The sequence below is a fragment of the Nannospalax galili genome, unplaced genomic scaffold (genome assembly GCF_000622305.1).
Source record: "Nannospalax galili isolate Female #2095 unplaced genomic scaffold, S.galili_v1.0 scaffold18, whole genome shotgun sequence".
Lineage (NCBI taxonomy): Eukaryota > Metazoa > Chordata > Mammalia > Rodentia > Spalacidae > Nannospalax > Nannospalax galili.
This window is the reverse complement of record NW_008346548.1, coordinates 7,378,185-7,399,544: the sequence shown is the minus strand read 5'-3', so window position 1 is coordinate 7,399,544 and position 21,360 is coordinate 7,378,185. Positions and strand designations below refer to the sequence as shown.

At 42.1% G+C, this 21,360-nt stretch overlaps 1 protein-coding gene across 2 annotated transcripts in view; it reads left to right on the top strand.

The window, feature by feature from the left end:
- The window catches only part of Gpr156 (G protein-coupled receptor 156), a 113,372-nt gene that overhangs the window by 31,547 nt on the left and 60,465 nt on the right, over positions 1–21,360 (top strand). For both annotated transcript variants that reach the window (XM_029568222.1, XM_008842904.3), the window contains 2 exons: positions 1,027–1,469; positions 1,690–1,826. In XM_029568222.1, the coding sequence (XP_029424082.1) occupies positions 1,374–1,469; positions 1,690–1,826 (233 nt within the window). In that variant the 5' untranslated portion in view covers positions 1,027–1,373. The remainder of the gene's footprint in view (positions 1–1,026; positions 1,470–1,689; positions 1,827–21,360) is intronic.

Here is a 21,360-nt window from a genome sequence, read left to right as displayed (position 1 = left end):
CAGAATCAAGAGAAAAATCAACAGATGTCAAGACAAGATTATTGAAATGTTAGAATTATCTGTCAGATATTTTAAAGCAGCCGTGGCAAAATGTGTTTCAATATGCAAGTGTATGAAACAAATAAAAAAACAAAAAGTCCCTAAAAAGGGAAAGTCCTCTCAAAAAATGGGGGAAAGGAAGGAAAAGGGAGGAGGGAGGGAGGGAGGGAGGAAGGAAGGAAGGCAGGAAGAAAGAAAGAAAGGAAAGGAAAGAAGGAAGGAGGGAGAGAGGGAGGGAGGGAGGAAGGAAGGAAGGAAGGAAGGAAGGAAGGAAGGAAGAGCCTTTTCAGAATTGGAATTCCAACAAGATTAGAATGCAGTTGGCCACTCTTTGATGTTTGCCACATAATTCTTTATTCAGTGATCTGAACAGACTGCACAAGAATTTAGATGTTTTCTCAGAATTGCATTGTCATGAACCTGGTAAATAATTCAGGAACACATTAGAGGCCAGTGACTGGATAGCACCTGGTGCTGTATTGTTCATGCCTAAGCACACAGAATCCAAAGATGACATTCTACACCTGTCACTATTGTTCTGAGTCCAGTGTTCAGTGACTATTGAATAATAGTAATTAATATTTTTTATCTAAATTTCCTCTGTAAGGAAAGAATATTATGCCACAGAAATGGCATCCTCTTAAATTTCTTTGATTAAATTTCAAATCCATTTTATTAAAGGAAAAATTGATTTAAAGAATTAGGGGTAAGACTCAGGCATGTCCGACCTGTGACCTGTGGACTACATGTGGCCATGGATAGCTATGAATGTGGCCCAACACAAAATTGTAAACTTACCTAAAACATGAGATTCTTTTTGCAACTTTTTTTTGTAACTCAACTGTTCCTGTTCTTGAACATGAAATTTATAGATGGAAATCTCATGTCTCAATATCAAAAGAGAGAGAGAGAGAGAGAGAGAGAGAGAGAGAGAGAGAGAGAGAGTGTTTTAATTGTTAGCAGGTCTAATTGCTTTCCTTCTTTCAGGGCCCAGTGTGAGAGCACTTGGAACTGTGACTGCCCTCTGGTGGTGAACCAGAATCATCACTTTGTATGACCTGAGAAGGCCACTCAATCACGTGATATTCGCTGGCCTTAAGGGACCTTCTAAAGGATGTCTGGTATTGGAGCCTGTCTGATGAAGGAGCCTAATACAATAGCTCTTCACTTTCACCTGAATAAGGTTTTTATCCCTGATTCTGAGTCATGAGCCAGCTCAGAGATGGGACCCTTGAAGAGATTTGAGTTGCTGCTGAGTTTTAGTGGAAGGTCTGCTTCCTTACCAGCAAGCATCCAAGCCTGAATAAGTGCCCATCAAGAGGACATGTGATGACATGGAGCCTGAAATCAACTGCTCTGAATTTTGTGACAGTTTTCCTGGCCAGGAACTGGATCGGAGACCCCTTCATGATCTCTGCAAGACAACCATTGTGAGTAGCTGTGGGGCATCAGCACAAGCACCTTAGGTGGCGGTGGCTGTGGTGGCAGTGGTGGCAGTAGTGGCGGTAGTGGTGGTGGTGGTGGTGGTGGTAGTGTGCTGGTGATAGTGATGGGAGTGGTGGAAGAACTGCCATGCAGGACAGGCTTTGCCTGCTTTGGTGCCATCTATGGATCTTTCGTTCCTAACAGCTTCTCTTTTTTCTGTCCCAGACCTCTTCCCAGGACAGCAGTACAGCCATCTCTTCATTGTCTCCTGCCCTCTTGGGTGTTGTTTGGACTTTTCTTAGCTGCGGACTACTTCTGGTGCTTTTCTTTCTTGCTTTCACAATCCGCTGCAGGAAGAACAGGTAAGCCTCCTGCCCAGTTTCCCATCCCCTGTAGCCAGAATTGTGAAAGCCAGAGTGTTACTATCATCTTGGCACCAGTAGAAGCAGTTAACGGGCATCTTCAGAGCTTGTCTCCCACTTGGTATTGTGCCATGCAAAAGGATCCCTTGGAAACAGCCCTGGACTTGCAGTACAGTTCCTCAGAGACAAGTAAGATCTAGACCACTGTGTGATAACTCTGCCTGGGTATCTGAGGAAGGGAATGAAAAGCTTCCCTATAGACAAGGGCTTGTCTTTCTGAGATGAAGTAAGAACAAAGACTAAACATCCAAAACAGTATAGAAGTGTGTGGGGAGCACATGGAGTCAGTCTGGGTGTGTTAGAGTTTCCACAAACAAAACACATTCTTACTGCCTGATGGTCCTGCTAGATGATTCTAGTGGACCAGGAAGTCACTGGCACATCAGCATAAGTATCCATGGTACCAGAGATGGCAAAAGAAGGAAATAGCTATTTTTCTGAAGGGACTTGAATCTTGCCTTTGCTACTTTCCAACCCTTCCCTTGGGTACACCCCATTACTTGGCCCCAACACTATACCCTTATTGCTGCCCCTCCCAACACTGTTGTGGGCTGCCTCCTGAGAAGACCTGCTCCAACCCTCACAGCTAAATCCTGGCTGGAGCCCACAATCTGAGTTCAGTCACCGCGTGGCCCCATACAGCCTTATGCCTTGTAAGACTGAGTGGTTGTGCTCGCTCTACTGTCTGTGAATTTGACATTCACCCCAGGCTCAGTCAGGTGAATTTGTCTGTTAAGCATATGGGGGTACCACCTGCTATTTTAGGCTTTGATCATAGAGCAGAAATGACCCGGTCAGCTGGATCAACCTCAGCATGGCAGTGACATGTGGCACTCAACCTAAGTATTCCCCCAAGGCGGCCCTCCAGTCACTTTTCATTTTGTGTAAGCTTACTAAGTTACTTCCATCTTGAGGACTCTGTACTTTCTGGACTCTTACTGTTCCTTTTGTGGGACAGTCTCCCCCAGATCTTCCTATGACCAGTTCCTTTCTATCTATGGGCTCGTGCACCTGTCTCTCGTGCACCGCTGGGGCGGGTCCAGCGCACCGCGTTGCTGTTCAGATCCTTGCCTCTCCGCGACTACTGGATGCTGGCGACTCTACTGGTCGCTGGGCTTCCAGGCGAGTTCAGTTCCAAGCTACTGGGCACTCCCTCTATGTTTCGTGATCCGTCGGCCACCGGATCACGAGGGGAGGTGCAGGAATGGCGAAAGCAAGATCTTCGCTAGTGAATGTTTACAAGGGACAGCCCCCTCCGGGGAGATTGTATCACAGGCTGGTTCCGGGTACAGTGAGATGCAGGATTCAATGATACAGCTTCAGACAAGTGATACAGCTCAGCTCCTGATACAGCTCCAGATACAACTCCAATTTATTAGGGGGAAACCAGGATATTTATAGTGTGGAGGCAGTGGCAAAAGCCTTAGTTGATAGGTGCTTTGTAGAATGCCCCATTTACATGTGGTGGTGGGCTTCTGCCAGGCTGTCAGACAGTGCCTGATTATCACACAGGAAAACCTGGCAGTTTCATGCCGGAGGATATGTATCTGTGACAGGCACTTCAAAAGGTGAGTCAGGAAGAGAGCAGGAAGGTGCCCCGCTGAGAAAGGGAGTCTCTCCAGTTGCCGCCAGCTGGCCTGCGGCTATCCGGACATGGAGAGACTGCTACCTTAGACAGCAGGGGTCCCCAACACTATCTTATGGGTCCTGGCTCCAATGTCACCACTCCAGAGAAGCCTGTTCCGGCCATCCTATCCAGAGTGCCCTTGCTACCCAGTGGCTACTAATCTCTGTCTCATTCCATATGCCATCACCCTATTTTATTCTCTTCATGGTAATTATAACCATCAGATATTGCCATATTCATTGAATTTACTATTCTTGCCAGAATCCTCTACCACAATGCAAAGTCTGTGATCATAAGGACCTTGTCTGTCATGCCTCCAGCATTTAGAACAGTCTGACACATAATAGGTGCTCAGTAAATGTGTTGGGTGATCTTAGAAGGAAGGATGTTTAAATCCCAGTGGTGATGGCTACCAAGAAAATGACTAGGATAATCATGTATATCAGGGTTAGAGAACTGCAAAGCACAGTCTTTGAGGCTATAACAAATTTCTATAGTGCAAGCTAATATCTGGCTGGCAGATTATAAAATTATTATTACATTGTTTCACATGTAATTACCAGCCACCCCCCCCCAGCAAACCAGTAGTTGAAAGCATTTGGGGGCAAGCTTTGTCAATTAAATAAAAGGAAGTCTTGGGCTGGGGAGGTAGCTCAATTGGTAGAGTGCTTGCCCAGCATGCACGAAGCCCTAGGTCTGATAACCAGCACCACGTATAACTAGGTGTGGTAATGCATGTCTGTAATCCCAGCATTTGGGAGGTGTCATTCCTATCCATGAGGCTGAAGGAGCAGAGGACACAGCAGAGACACCTATGTTAAAAACAAAAATTTCAACAGATGGTTGAAGAAACACCATGTCCACAGCCCATTTTATTTTTTTGATGACAATGTTCTCTATTGAGGACAAATGCCATAGGGCACACATATTGAGATTTAAGGCATGAAAATCAGCTGTGATTTTAGATAAAAATTGTAGTGAATATTTACTGAGTACTAGTGCTTTAATTGGAATAAGTAAGGACTGGGGATATGGCTCAGTGGTAGAGCACTGGTCTAACATGAGCAAGGTCCTAGGTTCAATCCCAGGTATCACAAAAACAAGTTTTGAAGTGTTTAATTGGGATGATCACTATTTTATTAGTACTTGCTACAAAGTTAAATATATTTTGAATGTTAGTATTTTCTTCCAACCCATAATTTTTGTACATAGTTTTTCATAATGCAAGATTTATTAAACAATTTATATATCCTATTAAGACAGAAAACACCTGTGAACAGCATTAAAGTAGAAACACCAATATCTCTGTCATTCTACTAAAGATTTGCTGTGGTCTTGTTTGCAGTGGGAAGCATGACTTGACATAAGGAATAAGATAATAAAAAGCACCATGATTCAAAATAATTGCACAGTGGAATAGTTCACAAGGTCAGCCAGGGAAAATAACTCATTTTTTCAAAGAAGCGATATCACAATTAGATGTTTCATTTTGTTTCAGTTCTGAGGGCTCTTGAAATGGTGTGTGTGTGTGTGTGTGTGTGTGTGTGTGTGTGTGTGTGTGTGTGTGCACACGTGCATGCGTGTGTGTGTGTGGTGTGTATGGTGTGTATACAGTGTATGCAAGTACTCACACATGCAGCCAGAGAAAGAAAAATATCAAAAATACAACAATGATTAAGCTTAGTTGTAGACATGCATTTTTATTTAAAAATATAGTCTTCAGAAAATCATAAAGATTTAGAAACTTCAGCATTATTGACCAGTTTGACCTAACTGGCATTTGTATGCCCCCCCCCGACCTAACAACAGCAGATTCACATTCTTTACAAGACGGAGTTGCATTAAATTTAAGCCTGGTGTGGTGACTTATAGTTGTAATCTCAGCACTCAGGAAGCAGAGCCAGGAGTATCACTGCCCAAGTTTGAGGCCAGCCTGGTCTACATATCAAATTCCAGGACAACTCAAATTCCAGAACCTGTCTCAAAAGCAAATAAAAAATAACAAACAGAAAATTCAAGTTAGGCTGGAAAGGTATCTTACCAGTTAAGAGCACTGGCTGTATTGGAAAGGACCTGTGTTTGGTTCCCAGCACCACATGGTGGCTAACACCTGTTGGTAAAGTAACTCCACTTCCAAAGGCTCCAACGCCCTCTTTGACCTCTGCAGGCATGGCACAAATGGGTGCATTTACATACATGTGGACAAAAACTCATACTCATGAAAATAAATTAAATAAATGAAGGCCAAGCGTGGTGGCTCACACCTTTAATCCCAGCACTCAGGAGGCAGAGGCAGGTGGCTCTCTATGAGTTCGAGGCCAACCTGGTCTACCTAGTGAGTTCTAGGTCAGCTGGGGCTACAGGGAGACCCTGTCTCAAAAAGACCAAAAAAATAATAAAATAAATAAATAAATAAATAAATAAAAGATTTCAAGTCATACAAAGAATGTTCTCTGAATATAGTGGAATTAAATTGGAACTGAGTAGCAAAAAAAATCTCTGGAAAATCCTAAAATGTTCAGACTCTAAATAAAACATTTTAATATAAGCCATCATCAAAGAAGAAAAGGAAAAACAGAAAACATCTTGGACTGAATGAAAATGAAAATGCACCAAAATTTGTTAGATGCCTTTAAAGTAGTATTTTGGGCACTAGGAATAAATAAATATCCCAAATCACTGATATCGCATTCCATTATGTGTAGAATATGAATTTTTACTCTACTTGCAAACTAGTAAGTTACCCTGTTGCTGCTTCATGGATGTTAACAAAAGATGTAAGTCCCCTGGTTCAGGGCCAAAGTGGTCATCATTTATGGCAGGAACAGTAGGTAGGTAGCTTCCTCTTAGACTTGTGCAGCCTCCCAGGCTGCCAAGTTCCTGGAGGCATAAAGGGCCTATGATATATGCTGACATATAATCAATGGGCTGCCATTCAAGGAGGGGAGCCCTGTGCCTAGAGGATTCACTGCTCTTTCAGTAAGTTATAAAACACGTTGGGTTTTTGTCTGTAAGAGATGCTAGCTTGATCACTCAGGATTGCTCACATGTTACACAAACATAATCCTGAGAAGGGCAGGGCCTTGTGTTTTGGTGTACCCAACAAGAATATGCAGAGCTTCTCAGGGCCCCTGGTAGCTTTGCATCTAACTCTGGGAGGTCTACATAAAGGCACCTGTCCCCTTTATGACAGCCAGAGGTGCAGACACTAGGAAAGGGCTGAAACATGTCTGTGCCTCTGGCCTCCTCACTCCCCAACTTCCTCCCAGTTAAGGTCCTCATGCAGCTCCCCTGCTACATCTGGAAGAGTCAAGTTCCATATTCTTATCGCCCTGCCGTGCTTGCCTTCTCTGCCTGCAGAAAATCCATGCCATGGTTCTCCAGCATTTTCCTATACCCTTCTCAGACTCTCTGTGTCTCTAGGTTTAATATAATTAATTGTCCTTCATTACAAAAGTCCTTAAAATCTTGCTTTTGAGAAGGGTTAGACATCTTTTCTTCCTCTTTCCATTTCTATTATTATTACGTATGTGTGTGCGTGCGTGCCTGCGTGTGTGTGTGTGTGTGTGTGTGTGTGTGTGTGTGTAATCCAAAGATTTCTGGGACCATCTCTATAATCTTTGGTTTGATGGTTACTGACCAAGAAGGAAGAGGAAGCAATTGGTCTTAGAACAAATACTGACAACGTGGCTGAATTTAGGATGGTATTGCAAGGTCAGGGACTGAATGAGGCAGAGTTGCCAGGAACAGACCTTACAAAGCCTTACCCTGCAAAGAAGCTAAAATTCATAGAAGAAAAATACTATATGTGTCATCAATTCCAAAGGGTTGGGCAGAGAGTTAAATATAGATGTTGTATCGTGAGATCAGATGCCACTGGCATGCAGGAATGGTGCGGGAAAGAGATGCAAAGCAAAAGTAAGGTGGTGAACCAGAGGGAAGTCTTTCTTGATTCCTGCCTATGGAACAGAGTGTGGGTATGTCTATGGAGGTTAATGAGGTAATGGAGTTAATGCATGAGAATGGTTTCAAGAGAATGTTCTGATGCTTCCATCAGGAAGACAGGCCCAGATAAATATTAGCCCTAGATGAACTGGTCATACTCTGTGCATCTTTGTATGCAGATTCACATAACTAGCATGTAGTACAAGCCATGGGAGTCACAGACGGGAGGATCACATGTTCAAAGCCACCCTGGGCTACATAGTGAAATTATGCCTCAAGAAACCAAAAATAAATAAGTAAATAAAATAAAAATAGGTAGATACTTGGGCTGGTAAGATAAATAAGCAGTAAAGACGCTTGCCACCAAGGTTGATGACCTGAGGTCAATCTCAGAAACTCACATTCACATGGTGGAAGGAGAGAACTGACTCCTACACATTGTCCTCTCATGCATGCTGTCACACACACACACACAACTGCTAGAGGAAAACATAGGGAAAATATTTCAAGATACTAGCATAAGAAAAGTTTTTCTGCCAGCCATGGCTGCTCATGCCTTTCATCCCAGCACTTGAGAGGCAGAGATAAGTGGATCTCTGTGAGACTGAGGCCAGCCTGGTCTACATAGTGAGTTCCAGGCCAGCTGGGGCTACAGGGAGACCCTATATCAAAAAGACCTCCCCCTCAAAATGATAAAAATAAGTTAATTAATTAACTAATTAATTAAGTAGTTACAACTGTCTTTACTCTGTTACACCTGATGGCAGATGGTATTTAATGAGTTGGCAGAAGGGAGTTTTAACTCCCTTACCAAATAATGAGCTCCTTTATTTATTTATTTATTTATTTATTTATGTATTTATTTGTTCGTTCATTTGTTCATTCATTTATTGGTGTTAAGGATGGAACCCAGGATTCTGTTCATGCTAGACAAATAGTCTACCACTGGGCCACACCCCTAGCTCCTGAATATATTAATTTTTACTCTCTATTGTGCCTCAACTGCATGCTGTTTCCTAAAGAAACAATTTAGCTGGCCTAGAATAAAACTAAGTATGATGATAAAGATGAACTCTTGGAAAACAGACATTTCTATTCCTTAATTTGTTTAATACAGCTTCAATTCTGCATAAAACCATGCAGAAAGTGGTTGTGCTCAAAACCACACAGAAAGTGGTTGTGTCCCCTTGTTCTCTATCTCGTGGTAGTTACCCCTCCTTAAGACACTGACAGCCCCAGGTTCCCAGCCTTCCTACTGTGGCTCTTCCTTCCAAGCTGTCCTTTCAGTCCTGTCAATTTGCTGAAACCTGCCTGTTCTTGGTGCACTCTTGGCCATGGAAGTCTGAATTTTTTCAGGTTCTTACACAGGGAGCTATTTTTCCAAACATGATCTATTAGATTGGTTAGCAGTATGTCACACACTATCTAGTTTCTGGGGTCATAGTAAAGGGAAAAAAATGGGCAAAAAAAAATCATCTCCTTCATAGAAATTAGATTCCTAAAGCATAAGGAGTCAGTAAATAAAACATAAAATATATGGAATGTTAGTGAATGGGAACTAGCAGGTGGTAGATGCTCTTTTAGATAGTGTGACTGGGGAAGCCTTCACTGATAGAACAGCTGAGCATAGAAAGGCTTAAGAAACAAGTCATTAGGTAGAGACCATTCCAGCCTAATAGAACAGAGAGTGTGAAAACCCTGAAGAAGAAACATCCCCAGTGCTCAAAGAAAAGCACGGAGGCCAGTATGGTCAGAGCAGATTAAATGAAGCAGTGCAGGAAAAAATGAGGTCAGAGGAGCAATAGGGCCAGATCATGGGAGTCTTGTAGTCTGTGTAATGCCTTTGACTTACATCCTGAGTGTTACAGACATTCATTGTAGGGTTTGGAGCTGAGAAATGACAAAACTTGACTTCCATTAAGTAGGAAATCTTGCTACTATATTAGGAATAGAGTGTTAATATTTAAAGGAGCCACATAAAACTACCTTAAATAAAGCCATCTTTCTGGGGTACCTTAATCTGGGTACCTAAATGGCTAAATGGAGAATTTTTAAATCCTGGAAACATTTGGAGGAGTCCCTCTTGATTCCCTTCCACCCATACCTGGTAAGTGGATGCCAGCTCTATCTCTGCCTGGGCTGGAGTTCCCTGGTAGAGCACAAACACGTACACTCTTCCTGTGTTTTGTGTTCTTTGCCACTGGAACACCATAAGGTTGGCAGCACATGGAAGAGGCTCTCTCCTGGGGCTGGGCCCTTCTTTGTCTAAGCTAAGAGAAGCTTGGGACCAGAAGGGACAAATACTTAATTCCAATGGCACTCTTCCATACACAGAGACAGAGTGGGCCACAGAATAAAAACTGGAGGAAGAAAAGAAAAACAGTCCAAGTATTATTGAATAAAGATAGGAAAAGAAGAAAATTGCCATTTGCAGATAATATGACTGTAAGTGTGGAAAATTTCTTAATGTTCATATGTTACTAGAATCAAGTGATAAGGAATTGTAAGAAGTGACAGTGGCAGTACTCACATGGCTTTTAGATCTTCCTGAATCTCTACATGAAAATAGACAGGGCAAGTAGAAGAAAGATACACAACTCCACAGCAAAATCAAAGTCTCTTATAGGAAAAGTAAATGACAGAGTTTTCCTATAAAGCACAAAATACAGCCAATTGGTGGCAAACCATCAAGAGCTCCCAAAAAAATTACTTTGGCATCTGCATTAGAGAAATAAGCGAAGGTCAGTAAACACCTAGGGGACCTGAGAACCCAAACTATCATGAAGGTATTCACTGGAAAGCACGGCAGGGAATTTGTGATCCAAAGCAGTTAGGATACTCAGTATTGTAAAGACATCATTTCTCCCTACATTGTTATGCTTCCTGTAATTACAGTAGAAATCATATCACTGTTTCCCCCCTCTTTTGTGAAAATTAGCAAGCTGATTCTTAAAATTGTATGGAAACCTCAAGGGCCAAAAATAGGTAAAAAGGAAAATAAGAGGATTTCCTCTTGTAAGCATCAAGATTTGTTATAATACTAGTAACTAAGACATTCTAAGTAGCTATTTTGGTACAGAAGATGAGTCGTCCAATGGGTCAAAATAGAGAATCCAGAAAGAGCTGCATACATGTAGACACTTTTCAATGGATAGTGCAGACTCAGTCAGCCATCCACATAGGAGAAAATGTACAAGTTGTACCTTTCTTAACAAAAATCACTTCCAAGGACTGGGAATGTAGTTGAGTGGTAGAGCAGTTGCCTAGTATGTGTGAGGATCTGGGTTCAATCCCCAGGACCACAAACATAGACATCACTTCCAGGTGAACTATAGAAAGGCAAAACGATAACGCTTCAGGAAAATAGTAGAAGATAATATCTTCATGAACCTGAAATAAGAAAACATGCCAAACAGAATATTAAAAATATTATTTATAGCCGGGCGTGGTGGCGCATGCCTTTAATCCCAGCACTTGGGAGGCAGAGGCAGGCAGATCTCTGTGAGTTCAAGGCCAGCCTGGTCTACATAGTGAGTTCCAGGACAGCTGGGGCTACAGGGAGACTCTGTCTCAAAAAGACCAAAAAAATATTATTTATGAAGGAAAAGATAGTTCAGTTTCTCTACACTAAAACTGGGAACTTCCATTGGTTATAGACACCAAGAAAAAAAGAAGCTAAGCCATACATTGAGAGAATGTATTTATAATGCATGCATCAGCAAATGGCTTTTATCCAGAAAAATATGAGCCAATAAGAAAAACATAGGAAACACAATGTTTTTAAATGGAGAAAAGATATGAACTGACACTTCAGAAAAGAATGTGTCCAGCTAGCCAACTAACGAATAACAATTCAGCTTCGTTAATCATCAGCGACATGAAAATTAAAACCACAGTGAGAGAGCACCACATGCTCATTTAATATCTATTGAAAAGCAGAGACTGGAGAGATGGCTCAGTGGTTAAGAACACTGTTCTTGCAGAAGACCTGGGTTCAAATCCCAGCACCCACATGGCAACTAACAACTCTCTGTGACTCCAGTTCCAGGGGATCCGATGGCCTCTTCTGTCCTCCACGGGCATTGCACGGCATGGGTGCACTTACCTACATGCAGGCAAGACACACATACATATAAAATAAAAATAATAAAATATTTTTTAAAAAGACTTGGGGTTGGAGAGATGGCTCAGCTTATTACTGGCTGCTCTTGCAGAGGACCCAAGTTCGATTTCCAGCACCCACATGGTGACTAACAACTGTCCTTAATTCCAGTTCTAGGGGATCCAATATCCTCTTCTGACCTCTGTGGGCATTGCATGACATGGGTACAATTACATACATGAAAGAAATACACTCATACACAAAAAATAAAAATAATAAATAATATATTTTTTAAAAGGACCAACAAAATCATGGGGAAGAAAGAGAAGTTATGGGATCTCTAGCGCATTGTTATGAAAGTACAGCCAGTCATTTAACCATAGGGATATGCTTCTGAGAAATGCATCACGAGGTGACTTCATCATTATGCGAACATCAAAGTGTGCTTACACAAACCTAGGCAGCATAGTCTACTAAGGGACCAGAGTGACATATGCAGCCTTTATGTATACATGTATGACTACCTATGGACACATTCACTTTGTAAAGCATATCCATACCCTACATGCCAGAAATTCCAACAAAACTGCATATATATTCACCAAAGTACATTTACTAGAACATTCTTAGCAGTACTTTATAATAAGCCCATCTCAGACCATTTTGTATTGCTCTAATGGAATAGCTGATACTAGGTAATATATAGAGAAAAGAGCTTTAGGGGCTAGAGATATGGCTCAGTGATTAAGAGCATTGGCTGCTCTTTCAGAGGACCTGGGTTTGGTTTCCAGCACCCACACGGCCACTAACAACCATCTGTAACTCCCAATTCCAGGGGATCCAACACCCCCTTATGGCCTTCACAGGCATTGTATGCATGTGGTATACTTACATACATGTAGGCAAAACATTCATACTAATTAATTAATATTCATGTTAAATTAATAAATAATTTTTTAAAAGAAAAAGAATTTTATTTGGCTCATGATTCTGGTGGCTGGAAAGTTCACAAAATGGTGCCACTATCTGACAAAGGGCCCTGACCGTATCACCACAAGGCAGAGAAAAAGAGAGCTAGAAATGTGCAAAAGAGACTAGTACATGGAGTGGTCTTGATTTATAACAACTTGCTTTCAAGGTAACTAACCAAATTACCAGTACACCAACTGGTATATAACAACTTGCTTTCATGATAACTAACCTAATTATCAATACATCAAGTCTCACATGAGCAAACTCATTTCCATGAGGTGAGCATTAATCCTATGCTTTGGTGGTGCTTATGTAACCCAAAACACCCGTTGACACCCTACCACCTCTAACAGTACTACAGGGAACCACATCTCAATATCAGTTTTGGTGGAAGCAGATCATATTCACATCATAGTGAAGCACAAACTGGAAGGAACTCAAATGTCCTTCAACAGTTCTAAATACCTCTGGATATATTTCATGACTTGGTATTACACAACAATGCCAATGAAGAGTTTGCAATTATATGCTACAATATGGATGACTCACACAAAAATAATATTGAGTAGAAGAGGCCGGACGCAAAGATTATACCTTGTATGATTCCATTTACATGAAACACAAAAACAGGCAAAGCTTCTGGCTAAACAGCCAGAAGTCAGGATAGTATTTACCCTACGTCAGGAGGAAGAGAGTGGAGGCATAGTGGCCAAAAGAGAGCAAGAGCAGAGGCTGGAGAGATGGCTCCACAGTTGAGAGCACTGGCTGCCCAGGCGTGGTGGCGAAGGCCTTTAATCCCAGCACTTGGGAGGCAGAGGCAGGTGGATCTCTGTGAGTTCAAGGCCAGCCTGGTCTACATAGCTAGTTTCAGGTCAGCTGTCTGACCCTGTCTCCCTGTCTCAAAAAAAAAAAAAAAAAAAAAGCACTGTCTTTTCTTACAGAAAACCCAGGTTCAAATCCCAGTACCCACATGGCGACTAACAATCATCTGTATCCAGTTCCAGGGGATCCAACACTATCCAATTCCAGAGGAGCTGTCCTCTGCTGGCACTGCACAACACAGGTACACTTACACACATGCAGGCATAACATTCACACACATAAAATAAAAATAAATAAAGAAAAAGAAAGCAAGAGGAAGGTTTCTCTTTCTTGAGCTGCATGCTGGTTGCAGAAGTATGGTTGATTTGAAAATTTGAATTGTACATATATATGAACTTTTCTTTATGCGTATTTTTCTTTTTTTCATTCCTTTTTTCCTTTTTTTGAGCTTTTTAAATTTCATACATTTCCCACTCAAATCCACACCCCCTCCCCCATCCATCCTCCCCCACCCCCCTCTGAACCCCATGCACTCTGCCATACATGCTGAGTCCTATTCATTCAGATGTTTGTACCCAAATGTCCTTCAGTGTAAATGTGTCCACTGGAGTCTAGTCAGCCCATCCAGTGGTCATATGTAAGTCATACTCTCCCTCACCCAGCAGCAATCAGTCTCAAGTAGTTCTCCATCTAGTGCTGGCCAGCTACCTATTTCTCACCTCCCCTTTGGGCCCTTGTTTAATTGAACTGACATGGGTCCCATCATTCCTTTTCTTTTTCTTTTTTTTTCTTCTGGGATTAAAGGTGTGTACCACCACACCCAGCTTTTTGACCTCACTGTTTAGATCAGGCTGGCCTTGAACTCACAGAAATCTTTAATCCTGAGTGCTAGGATTAGTGGTGTGTGCCACTGTATTAGTCACTTTTCTGTTGCTGTGATAGAAACACTGACCCAAGCAATTTATAGAAGGAAGAGTTTATTTGAGCTTACAGTTCTGGGGGATTTACAGTCCATCATGGCAGGGAGGCATGATGGCTGGAGATGGCTGGAGCAGGAGCAGCAGAAGCTAAGCTGTCACACCATCACACAGGCACAGGAAGCAAGAGAGCAACTGGAGATCCTGCCAGGCTTACAAACTCTCTAAGCCACACTTTCTAAAACCTCCCAAAACAGCACCACCATCTGGGAACAAAATGTCCAAATGCTTGGAGCCTATGGGGGACATTTTCATTCAAACCATCACATTCCACCCCCTGGCACCCATAGGCTCATGACCATATAAAATGAAAAATGAGTGTAGTCCAACTTTAAAAGTTCCCATAGTCATTATCAATCTCAATACTATTCAAAAGTCCACAGTCCAAAGTGGACTCAGGTAAATATCTTAACTGTAAGCCTCTATAAAATCAAAAGACAAACTACATACTCCCAACATACAGTGAAACCAAATACACATTACCATTCCAAAAGGGAGGAATGGAGGCATAGTAAGGAAATACCGCACCAAAACAAGACTGAAAACCAGCAGGACAAACACCAAATCCAGGAGCTCCATGTCTGACTTTTGGGACTTTACTTCCAAAGGACTTAAATGGCCCAGCCTCTCTAGCTTTGCTGCATGCGACACACATCTCTCTCTTGTGCTGGTACCACTTCCTGTATGCAGGTCTTCTGGGCAGATGCCTCACAGCTCTGGCATCACGGACGTCTTCTTGGGGTCTCCATTGCCAACCAGGCTTCACCTTCACAGCTTTGTGCAATGGCCTGTCATGGCCTTCTCTATGCAGAAGAATCCCTGCTGCCTGCTGCCTGGCCTCCAAGGCTCTCTGAAACCACAGAAGAAGAATTGATGACCCCTTCACTCTTGCATCTTTCACCAGCACCAGGTGAACGACACTGCCAAATTTCACTGCAAGTTTGGGATGAACTCCAGCATGCTTTATCCATTTTAGAAGCTTTTCTCTTCAGTGGCCCCTGAAGCATTTTCCTTTCGTGAGTTGGAGGCTTAACTGGGTGTGGTCTTGCCCTGCAGGCATTCTCTCCACTGTTTAAGTCTGAATCTCTAGCCCTCTCCTTAATCACTTTAATCTCCTTATCAAAGGGATCTTCTCCAGCACATGCCAAGGCTCCAACATTTATCTTCCTGGTGCTCTTTTTCAATCCAAACTGCATTTCTTTCTGCCCCATTTGCTCTTTTTCACTGTAGGTCTGCATACTATTCACCATTAATATCCATGCCACCATTTCTATATTAGACTGCCTTGAAATTTCTTCTGCCAGAGAAATTAGTTCATTGCTTTTCAACTTAGCCTCAAGCAAGCTTTTAGGTCGAGGGCAGATTCCAGCCAGACTCGTTCCCAAAATATCCCAAGTGCTGCTTAAGTCCTTATTTCCCTCTGGAACTACATTGTTCTCAGCACTACTTTCTTCCAGGTGTTTACTAGAACAGCCTGTTAAGCTCTGCTTTCAGCAATCAACCACTTTTCTAGCCCAAACTTCCAAAGTCTTCCATATTTTTCCAAAACTCCACATGGTCAGGTTCTTCACAGCCAACAGCCCACTCTCTGGTACCAATTACTTTATTAGTCACTTTTCTGTTGCCATAATAGAAACACTGACCCAAGTAATTTATAGAAGGAAGAGTTAATTTGAGCTTACGGTTCCAGGGAATTTACAGTCCATCATGGCAGGGAGGCATGGTGGCAGGAGGTGGCTGGAGCAAGTGCAGCAGAAGCAAAGCTCTCACATCATCACAGACACAGGAAGCAAGAGAGTGACTGGAGATCCAGCAGGGCTTAAGAACTCTCTAAGCCCACCCCCAGTGACATGCTTCCTCCAGGATAACTACACCTTCTAAAATGTCCCAAAACAGGGGACAAATTGTCCAAATACTTGGAGCCTATGGGGGACATTTGCATTCAAACCATCACAGCTACCATGACTGGCTTTTTTCTTTTGTTTGAGTTTGGGGACAGGGTCTTACTATGTAGCCCTGACTAGTCTGGTACGTACTATGTAGCCTCAAGCTCTTGACAGTCCTGCCTCAGCCTCAAGTGTGATGGGGTTATCAACAAGCACCACCCCCATGCCTGGCTCTGTATGTGTATTTTTTTCAACATGCTTTTGTTTGTTTTTTAATATTTTATGTATATGAGTGTATTGCCTGCATGTATGTGAGTGCACCTGTGTCGTGCAATGTCATGGAGGTCAGAAGAGGGCTTCAGATTCCCCTGGATCGATCTGGAGTTAAGGAAGGTTTGTAGCCGCCATGTGGGTATTGGGAATCAAACCTGGAAAGATGGCTCAGCAGTTAAGAACACTGATTCCTCTTGCAAAGGACCCAGGTTCGATTCTCAACATGTTTTTAAAAACATGTTTGCGTTTCCTTACAAGATGAATAAGAAACACTCAAAAAAGGTGTGTCACAGTTGTTAGTAGAAACAAAAACTTTAAATAACCATTTTTTCTGGAAAAAATTCTTGCAACTCTATTGTGGATATTGAAGGGAATAATGTACTATAAATGAGAAGTAAACTATGTGACTTATTTATATCACTGATAATCAAAATTAAGAACTTGAATGGAGCTGGGCATGGTGGTGCTTGCCTTTAATCCCAGCACTTGTGAGGCAGAGGCAGAGGCAGGTGGATCCCTGTGAGTTCCAGGACAGCTAGCTGGGACTACAGGGAGACCCTGTCTCAAAAAAAAGACAAAAAGAAAAAAGAAAAGAACTTGGATGGGCAAGGTGGTTCAGCAGATTAAGGTACTTGCCACCAAGCCTGACAACAAGAGTTTGATTCCCAGAACCCACATGATACAAGTTGCCCTTTGACCTCCACACAAGTGTCATGGTACATGCCTAAATACATATGCTTAATAAATATTTTCTTTTATTTTATGTTTATAAATGTATTGTCTGCATGTATGTAAGTGCACCCATGTCATGCAGTGCCTGTGGAGGTCAGAAGAAGGCATTGAATGCCCCTGGAATTGGAGTTAAGAACAGTTGTTAGCTGCCATGTGGGTGCTGGGACATACTAAATAAATAAATAAAACAAATAAATGTAAAAAAAAAAAAAGCCAGTTGTGATGCACACCTTTAGTCCCAGCACTTGGGAGGCAGAGGCAGGTGGATCGCTGCAAGTTCTAGGCCAGCCTGGTCTACATAGTGAGTTCCAGGTCAGCTGGGGCTACAGAGAGACCTGTCTTAAAAAGATCAAAAAAAAAGCCAGGCGTGGTGGTGCACACCTTTAATCCCAGCACTCAGGAGGCAGAGGCAGGCGGATCTCTGTGAGTTCAAGGCCAGCCTGGTCTACATAGTGAGTTCCAGGACAGCTGGGGCTACAGGGAGACCCTGTCTCAAAAAGACAAAAAAAAAAAAACTGAAAAAAAAAGGAGAAGAAAAACTTGTGTTTATCAGGATCCAATTAAATGGCACCAAAAATATACACAATAAAAGAAAAATACATTATCAACAAAATTAAAACTTCTGTGTTCCAGGTCTGAAGAAATGACTCAGCAGTTAAGCTCTCACAGAGGACCCTGGTTCAGTTCCCAGAATCCACACAGCATCTCACAACCACTTGTAATTCCAGTTCCAGGGAGTCTTCTGGCCTCCACAGGCTGTTGCACACACATGGTGCACATAAGCTCAGACAGGCATAAATACTTAAAGCACTTCTGTGTTCCCAAGAACACCATGAAGAAAGACCAAAGAGCCTGTAGGATGAAGAAGATGCTTTAAAGTCATATATTTGAATTTAAAGGATACTTATAACTCAATAAAGACAAACTGAAGTGAAATGATATCTTAAAACTGGCTCTGCCCATTGTGCTTCATGTAAGTGCCTTCATATTGGTCATAATCTCTCATAGTAAGAGTGCATATTGGTAGAACCCATCTTGGAAAATAGTATAAAAAGACCAAGAATCTGAAGAGAATATACGACATCCAGTAGGCACATGGTTACCTCGGAAGGGAAGGCAGATCAAACGCAGTTGCATACCACTTTATACCCACTAAGGTGGCTGTAATAAAAAACAAGTTGGTATTGGAGAGATGGCTCCATAGTTAAGAGCACTGACTACTCTTTCAGAGGACCTAGGTTCAGTTCCCAGAAGCCACATGGTGGCTGACAACCTACTGTAACTCCAGCTCCAGGGGACCTAACACCCTCTTCTGGCCTCCGAGGGCATTGCACACGTGGATGTACTTACACACATGCAAGCAAAACATTCATACACATAAAATAAAAATATTTTTAAATGTAATAACTGTTTTTGAGGATGTGGAGAAATTAGAACACTCACACACTATAGATGGCAATGTAAAATGGTGCAGCTACTATGGAAAGAGTTTGAGAAGCCACAAAATGTTAAATGTAGAGTTACTCTATGAAGAATACTTAAATTCCTAGGCATATACCCAAGGAAATGAAAACATGCCCACACAAAAATGTATGCATGAATTTTCATAGTATTATTTATGATAGCCTCAAAGTGGAAATAACCCAGATGTCAAATTTTAAAAGCCAATCACAAAGTATCATGCACTGTATGAGTCCCCTTAAAAAAACAGTTCAAAGTCAGAAGTAACTAAATTATAGTGCTGAAAGTCAATACAGTGTTTTGCCTTTAGGGAGAGGGGAAGGTAACAATTATGAAGTGGTTGTAATGTTCTCTTTGGGGCTTGGGTTATAGCCATATAGATATTTTCTTTGTGATAATTCACCGAACTATATACATTTATAATCTGTGAACTTGAAAATACCTTTCCTTGCCCACAATCGCTTTTTAAAAGTCAAACTGTCACTGTCAGGGATGTATAATTGTAGGCGTCATGAACAGGAAGTAGCTACACCTTCAGGGGACTTCTGAGCATGAGGCCCAAGAGTCAACTTCCAAACACTTTCTTCACAGAATTCCAGGTGTTAGACAGAGACCATGGTCCCCAAAAATTTGTATGTGGAAGTCTTAATGCCCATGTGACTGTATTTGGAGATAGTTTTTTAAGTCAAACAAGGTTAAGTGAGGTCACAAGATAGTCTCTAATCCCTCAGGGCTAGTGTCCCTAAAGTACAGAGAGCCAGAGTCTCCCCCAGAGAATCAGGCCAGTGAGGACATAGCATGTAGTAGTTGTCTGCAGGCTAGAAAGGGATGCCTTACCAGACAGCAGCCCTGGCTGAGTCTTGATATTGGACTTTCAGCCTCCTGGGCTGTGTGAAAATACTGTTGTTTAATCCACCAAGCCTGTGGTATTTTGTCATGGCAGCTCTAGCAGACTAATACACCGGATATGACAGCTTTTCCTCCGCTGATCAAATCACTGTATCACTATTTATTCATAAACATCTTGTTCTCTTTCCTTTTGTAAATGTAACTGAGCGTCAAAATTTCACTAGATTCTGATGCTAACATGATATGACAGTAATCTGACATTGATCAACACCTGATCCCTTTCTGTGTCATCTTCCCTCCTCATCCAACTTTCTTTTTTTAGGCATCTTGAATTATACCTCAGTGTTGAAGGATTCTGTGTGTTTTTGTGTATGTGTGTGCACATGTGCACATGCACATGTGCATCACATCAGGAGGGGTGGTGATCACCATGCTAATCTATGCACAGTGACCTTTGTTTCTATCTGACTGAGCAGATGTAGGAATGAATCACTGTCACTCCTGGATGGCGTGGCTGCAGCTGTCTCCTCTGCCTTTCTGCTCCTGATAGATTTATTAATGTGTTTTGTTTGTTGGAAAACATGCCTCAGCATGTTGGCAAATTAGAGAAGCTTATCTCTATAGATTTCTAGAATCAAAGGTTATTTTTCTATACATCTTTACATATATGTGATGAACATTGAAAAGAAATAGGAAGAGGAAAGAAAGAAAAGAAAAAACAAACGGCAGTGCTGTTTCTGTGACATCTGAACGATTATTTCTTGTCCTAGCTTTCACTTTGGATGTGACATGGCCATCCTGCTTAGGATTGCAAAGAATCATGGTGGTCTAACTTCTATAGACATCCCTCTCTGTGTAGCAGCTGCTCTTAGCCCCTCCCCCAGAACCTGAGTATACCTTGGCTCTGGGCCTGAGAAAATTAATAGTCTGAGTTTACTTAGCACTAAATTTCTTTATAGCAGGCCCTTCTACAACCTTCAGACCATAACTACCGCCTCCTGGGCCCCAGGCTCCCCAAGTATACAGACTACCACAGTCCCTGAAAATCAACTTCTAGTGTATTGATATTAGCATAGATGGAAATCAAAGCAGCCACAACTTTTTGAATGTTGGGACTCTGTAGCTGGGCCTGGGCTTTTGTCTTGTTTTCATTCCAATGCCTCACTAGACAAATCAAGCCATCATACCCCAGGGTAGAGGCTGAAAGGGGCAGCCAGCACCTGTCCGAGGTCTGTTCATTCCTTTCTGATGGCCCATTGCCTGCCCTGAGTCTTAGGCCTGGCATAGGCATCCCAACCAGCCTGAGCCTGTCTGGCCCCACCCCTCCCTCATTGGAAGCTCTGTGGATTTTCTGCCTGAGAGACTGAATCTCATTCACAGTCTGCTCTTTTGTTGACTCTGTTCATACTTTTCTTCCTCAGAATCGTTCCTGGATGCAGACATCTTTGTATATTCAGTGCCTAACTCACCATTGTCTGTGCTTTTGAGCTCTCCGCATCTGCCTGTGGTCTGCCCAGACTCCCAAATTTATATTCTTCTCATTTAATCTCCTTAGCTACCATTTGAGACTCAGTGCCAACAACACCTCTATCTCTGGTAATGACACCAAGCATCTTTGTTTAAGAAGGCAGATGACTGCCAGCCTTCTTGGTTAGAGTTATCTCCCAAAGCAAGAGAAACAAAAACATTTGTTATTATTTATTATTAGTACTTCACGTTGGTCAAATCTGTTATGGAACCATTTCCTTAAAATTATATTCTATTGGAGAATAATGGAGAATAACGATCATCTTAAAAATTGGCACTTTATTTTTAATATTCTTTTTTT